Source organism: Candida tropicalis (genome assembly GCF_000006335.3).
Source record: "Candida tropicalis MYA-3404 genomic scaffold supercont3.21, whole genome shotgun sequence".
Classification (NCBI taxonomy): domain Eukaryota; kingdom Fungi; phylum Ascomycota; class Pichiomycetes; order Serinales; family Debaryomycetaceae; genus Candida; species Candida tropicalis.
The window spans coordinates 1-6,342 of NW_003020051.1; the positions used below are offsets into that span (position 1 = coordinate 1).

Genomic DNA, 6,342 nt, shown 5'->3' on the forward strand with positions numbered 1-6,342 from the left:
CCTATTATTTTTGAATTATAAATCCGGGACCGAAATTTTAGTTAACCGATATTGCACCCAATGTCAAAATATTACTACTGCTACTAAAAAAAAAAAAAGAAAAAGTTTGTACGTTTGTACGTTTGCTATTTGCGTTTATGGATATGTTTCTAAGCCACATTCATAAAAAAAAGGAGAAGAAGAATGTGTTGAAGAATAGAATAGTCATTAGGATTCTTTATTGTTGTTCAAGGGCTTATATCAAATAATACAAAACAAAAGAAATGAAAAACTCATCCAGGTCATCTTTTGTTATTGTTAAAGAAAAGTTACCCGTATGATATCATACGTTGATATCATATGTTCTATATTATTCTTATTCTCATTCTTATACTTATTATTATAAAGGATATATGGAAAACATGGCTTGAACAATGTAAAAAAAATAAAGAGAAAATAATAATAAATCAGGCCCAGATCTCTCAAACGGGCGGAAACTATTATAAATCAACCACAACCCCCTATTGCAGATTTACTAACAGTTTTATTTGATGACTTATACTTGCTTACTTACTTGCTTGCTTAGTCTTTTGTTAGGAAAGAGTTTAACATGAAAAATTAAAGTTGTTGTCATCATTTGCTCATAACAACCAGAAACTTGTAGTGACTAATCTGATGAGTAAGAAGGTTAAGATATACAACTCTATTTCAACACACACACACACACTCTCTCACATATGAGTGGTTTAACGATGTGTGATTAAATTTGTAATACTTACCCCAAGACTATTTCCCCCGGGGCGATGTAAGTTTCATAACATCTAAGCCATGGAATAACCACCACGACCACGACCACGACGACCACCACAACAACAGCAAGAGATAATGATGATGATGATCAATATGCTTGCTTGCTTGCTTGTCAAAGTCCTATAAGGAGTTAGACCCCTTGGATCTTTTGTGCCATCGGCTGATTATTAATTAAATTCATCAATTAAATTCACTCAATTATTTTATGGGTGCGTTACCCGTAAATCTCGGATGGAGTTTATTTCGTGGATTATCTCCGGCTAACACCAATGACAAAAAATAGAAAAAAAAAAATATCGCGCATATAAACTCACATCTTCTCCATGCAAGGTTAAAATTAATCCGATGGTAGCTGCGCTATTAACAACAACAACAACAACAACCCACCATCCCATTACACACTCGAAGGCACGAGTGAGTATTCGGTGCCGATTTAAGAAATTAACCTTTTGTTGTTGTTCTTTTTACCCCAGACTTTGTAAATACAGAACAATGAAACATGTATGGTATTCTATAGTACAATCACGTATATATTTATGTGTGTGTATTATTAATTTATATAGCCGTGGTTGTTACTTTCACATCTATGGATAGATAGAAAATAGGAGTATCGGCTGAATCAAATTACTATTCAAATATTAGCGGGTATATATTGTATATATTTATTTATACACCCCGCTCCCGCTCCCTCTCTCTCTCTCTCTCTCTCTCTCTCTCTCTCTCTCTCTCCTGGTTATATCTTTTTAATACCTTCAATCAACCCATCTTGTTCATCTTGTCCTATTTCTTCATCACCTTCAGTGGTAGCTAAACCTTGTTCAAATATTTGTTTACCAGTTAATTTCCCATTATGCATTTTAATAAATCTTTGTTTATCAATTTCTTCAAATTTCATTTCTTTTCTAAAATCATTTCTCCATTTAGTCCACAGTTCAATAGTTACTTTAGTACCTTGGAATTTTTGTTGTTCTTTTAATTCTTTTTCTCTTCTTTTTAATTCAAATTCTTGATTTTTCAAATTTAATTTATTTTCAAATAATGATTCTGCTTCTTCTTTAAGTAATGTAATTAAACTAAATATCATAGGTATACCTAAATTTAATTCACTTTCTTCATTTAATTTATTCAATAATTCATTGAAATCATTTCTGTCAAATTCTATAGTTTCGGCCATATTTAAAGCTAATTTAATTTCTTTAGATTCTTCATCTTCATCATCATCATCTTCATCATTTGCATAATCTTCATCATCACTATATTCATATTCACCTTCTTCTTCATCATTATCATCATTTGGGTTAGCTATTTCAATTTGTAAATTAGGTATAACTTCAGGATATGTTTCAGGATATTTAACAATTAATTTTAATGAATGTTTTCTTGTTGATGAAACATCTAAATTTATTCGAATACTGAAATGAGTATTATTTATTAATTCCAATTCATCTGGATATATAGATTGTAACACTTCAATTTCTTGTAATTGCTCTTCAACTGGATCCATAATCGTTTATTAATCTTTCCTTCACTCTCCCTTTTCTTCTTGGTTGGTTAGTTAGTTAGTTAGTTAGTTAGTTAGTTGATTCTAGTTAAAAAATTTTTCGTTCCATTTTTCTTTGATGAGAAAAAAAAAAAAAAAATAAAAAATTTAATAAGACATCACGTGACAGTAGTGTGATAACCAGAGTGTTACAATTAAACAATTTCAAAGGTTATGATGTTTATACCAACCATATATATATAGATAGATAGATAGATAGACAAGATGAAAGGGGGTGATCTAAATGTAGTGATTTCAATCGAATATGATGACAATCAATTGGTAAGAAGGATAAAGAAGGATTTCAGATTCAATGTTTTAAAATCAAAAAAAGAGACAATTCTGAAACAAATCAATCAAACAAACAAACAAAGAAAGAAAAAAAAAAATTATGAACAACAACAAGAAAGAAAAAAAAAAAAAAATTAACACCACAACCATCATCATTATTATCATCATCATCATCATCAAGAAAGAGAACTAACCGATAATTAACTATTATAGATGATGACAAACTTATTTCCTCCCAATACTAAGATAAAAGATTATGGGTATCCTGAATCACATCCATTTCATCTAGGCAATTATCCACTACGATCAAATTCATCAAATTCATCACTTTGTTTATCATCATCATCATCTGAAGAAGAATAGGAAGAAGAAAAACTAGAAAACCAACTACAAGATCACAATTCTTATCATAATAACACATATAATAATAATAATAATAACAATAATAATGAACTATATAACAATGGAGAATATTATGATCAGTCAAATGAACTAATGAATAATATAATAACACCAGATGAAATAAATTGTAAAGCAAGAGCAATATTTGATTTTAATGCTGAAAATGATAATGAAATTTCATTAATTGAAGGACAAATCATTTGGATTAGTTATAGACATGGTCAAGGTTGGTTAGTTGCTGAAGATCCAGAAAATGGTGAAAATGGTTTAGTACCTGAAGAATATGTTGAAATTATACGAGATATTGAATTAGGAGTAGGATTAAATGGAGATCAAGATGATGAGGATGTTCCTAAACGATTCATGTCAGAGATATTTGGTGATGATGATGATGTTAATACTAGACAAACAGAAGAAGAAGATAGTGAATGGGTTGATACTGATGAAGAAGAGGAAGAGGAAAAAGAACAACAACACCAAAGAGAAGGAGAAGAAGAAGAGATTAGTATGAAATTGAAGAATGTTGAAATATGACAATAAACTAGTATAGGTAGTATATATATATATATAAATTAATGATTAAATGTTGTTTTAATATAAATAATGAAATAATTAATTATCAATTAAGATCTTCCAGTACCACGGCCGTATATGCCAAATTATCACCGAGGAGGAAAAATTTCACTGCAAAAAAAAATAAAAAAAATAAAAACTCTCATCAACATCAACATCGTCATCACCAAGGGCATCACCAAGGGCATCATTGATCAAGGATTTCTAATGGTAGCAAATACACTTCTAATAACATGACAGAACAACCAACTAAGAAAAGAATAAAACCAATTACAAAACCAACGAGATCATTCCAAGGTAATAAGAAGTATCTAAATTTTTATAATCAATTTGTTGATCAAACTTTTAAACCTCAATTTCAATCAAGTGATTTAACTAGTAATTTTATAACTAATTCAGGTAAAACATATCCTTATAATATTGACAATATAACACTAGGAGAAGAAGGAACTAAATGGTCATCAATAGAAAAGGAAATTTTTTTCAATTTATTGAATAAATATTCAACAATTTCAAGAATTTTATCAAATAAAGATATTTGGTTAATTAATTTACCTAATAAATCAATGATTGAAATTATACAATATTTTAAAATTTTATCAAATAAATTGAAAAAATTTAAAAAAAATAAAAAATTAAAATTAAAATTAATTAAATATCTGGAATTACCAATATCTTTTGAAATTTCACCATTTATGTTAAAATTTGAATCATTACAAAGTGAATTGATTTCAATTAGAGAGAATTATAAATTATCGGAAAGAAATGATCCTTTAAAGAAATTAAATCTTGAATTAGATAGTGAAAGATCTATAATTGATATTAATACAATATTTAAATCTATTAAAAATATTAATAATATGTCAATTGATTCACTTGTATTATTTGAAAAATTATCAAAATTAATAATTAAAAAAATCATAAATAATGTATTATTATATACAAACTATTCAGATGATGATGATGTTAAAAAGAAGAAGAACTCAATAAAAGCTAAAGACATTAGAACTGGTATTGAATGTTTAAATTATAATCATCCTGATATTTATTTCCATATTAAAAATTCATTAAAACTACCTGATAAATTAATCACAATATCTCCATTTATAGATGAACTACAAGAGGAAGATGATGAAAAACCTAAACAAAATACAATTAAATCATTAATGAACTTGCAACAATTAAAAGAAGATGAAAAAATTGAAAAAGAATATCTGTTTTTAAGTGAAGGAGGTGATTCTCCATTAGAAAGATATTTAAATTATAAAGAAACTCAAGAATTAGAAAGACAAGATTTAGAAAATTCACGAATGTATGAACGAGGATTAATAATGATGTTGATGTCTGATGAATTAAGAAACGAACAAGGGTTTAATGAAGAAGATGAAGAATTAGCAAATGTGTGGATAGATCAAGTTAGGAAACAACAACAAGAAGAAGAACTGGGTGTGGAAATGGAAGAAGAGGAAACTCTGGATATAGAGAATAGTGATGATGAAGATATGGAAATAGATGATGAGATTAAACGAATAACCAATGAAGCAATATCAACAGATGACCAAGAGGAACAAACAGAAGTAGTAGTAGCAGAAGAAGAAGATTCAGATGAACCAGTTGAAATCCCAGTTCCAAAAAGTAAACATGGTCATAAATATTCTCAACATTCAATAAATAAAAAACTAACCAAATTTTCATATAAATTTGCCAGTTATTAATCCGAATAATATACATCTACTACTATTGATATTACTCATCATTATCATAAGAGTATTTATTTATAGAGAATATTATATAATCATATACATTATAATAATAGCAAATCAGAACTCCTTTTTCTATTCCTACCTAAAAAAAAAACATTAAAAATAAAATCAAACCAGGGGATATTATTAATAATCATTATAGTGAATCTTCAATTATTACAACGTTACCCAGCAAATTATCAATTATGTCAACACTTATAGATGATTGATTATTATTATTATTATTATTATAACAATAAACAGCCCAATCAAATATAATTAACCCAAGACAAATCAATAAAAATATACATTCTCTTAAATCTATTCTCTCTTCTTCTTCTTCTTCTTCTTGTGGTAGTTCTAGACCTTCTTTGTACATTATTATTTTGGATTCTTCATCAATTTCCCGTGATTTCTTTAATGATTTTCTATTGATGAATTCATATGATATTATTTCATACAATACATATAATTTAAATATTAATAAACCAACTTCAAAACTCATATTCATGATAAATCGTTGTACTTCTCTAATACCAACAAAAACAAAAAACAAGATCAAAAATTTATATTTATCTTCAAACAGGGAATAACCATCAGTTTATATACTTTAGGAATTTTTTCGTTTTTTTTTAGTATACTTTTTTTAGTTATTCTCCCAATTATAAAGGTCAATGGTTATTTATAAATTAATTAATTCACTCATTGTTAGGTGCCAAAAAAAAAGATAATAATAATAATAATAATAACAGAAGGCCCTCGTGGGCAGGTCAGGGTGGACGAGAGAAGGGGGAGTTGGCCCCACGCAGCCAGGCCAGGCTAGGCCATGCCATGCCAGGCCAGCCCAGCCGAACCTGTCTGTCGGTCCGGCGTAATAAAATATTCTTACTGCTGCAGCTGATTATGTAAGCAAAAAGGCAATGGGTTTTGTGTTATTTTTAGGAGGTCGTGCGCCGATGCAACGAAACACGGTGCTGCAGATGTGCCAAGAGAAAAAGTTTATTA

The 6,342-nt window shown here is 28.5% G+C and overlaps 3 protein-coding genes across 3 annotated transcripts; 2 read left to right on the forward strand and 1 right to left on the reverse strand. All coding sequences in view use genetic code 12, as the record gives it.

The window, feature by feature from the left end:
* Positions 1–1,522: 1,522 nt before the first annotated feature.
* Positions 1,523–2,293, reverse strand: GIR2 (Gir2p; the record flags this gene model as incomplete). Its single annotated transcript, XM_002547773.1, has 1 exon — positions 1,523–2,293. The coding sequence occupies one exon, from the start codon at positions 2,291–2,293 to the stop codon at positions 1,523–1,525; it is 771 nt and encodes a 256-aa protein (XP_002547819.1).
* An 822-nt stretch (positions 2,294–3,115) lies between these two features.
* NBP2 (Nbp2p) lies at positions 3,116–3,556 on the forward strand (the record flags this gene model as incomplete). The annotated part of the gene is made up of 1 exon (XM_002547774.1): positions 3,116–3,556. One exon carries the CDS (start codon positions 3,116–3,118, stop codon positions 3,554–3,556), a length of 441 nt encoding a protein of 146 aa, XP_002547820.1.
* A 272-nt stretch (positions 3,557–3,828) lies between these two features.
* CTRG_06253 (uncharacterized protein) lies at positions 3,829–5,310 on the forward strand (the record flags this gene model as incomplete). The annotated part of the gene is made up of 1 exon (XM_002547775.1): positions 3,829–5,310. One exon carries the CDS (start codon positions 3,829–3,831, stop codon positions 5,308–5,310), a length of 1,482 nt encoding a protein of 493 aa, XP_002547821.1.
* Positions 5,311–6,342: the final 1,032 nt, after the last annotated feature.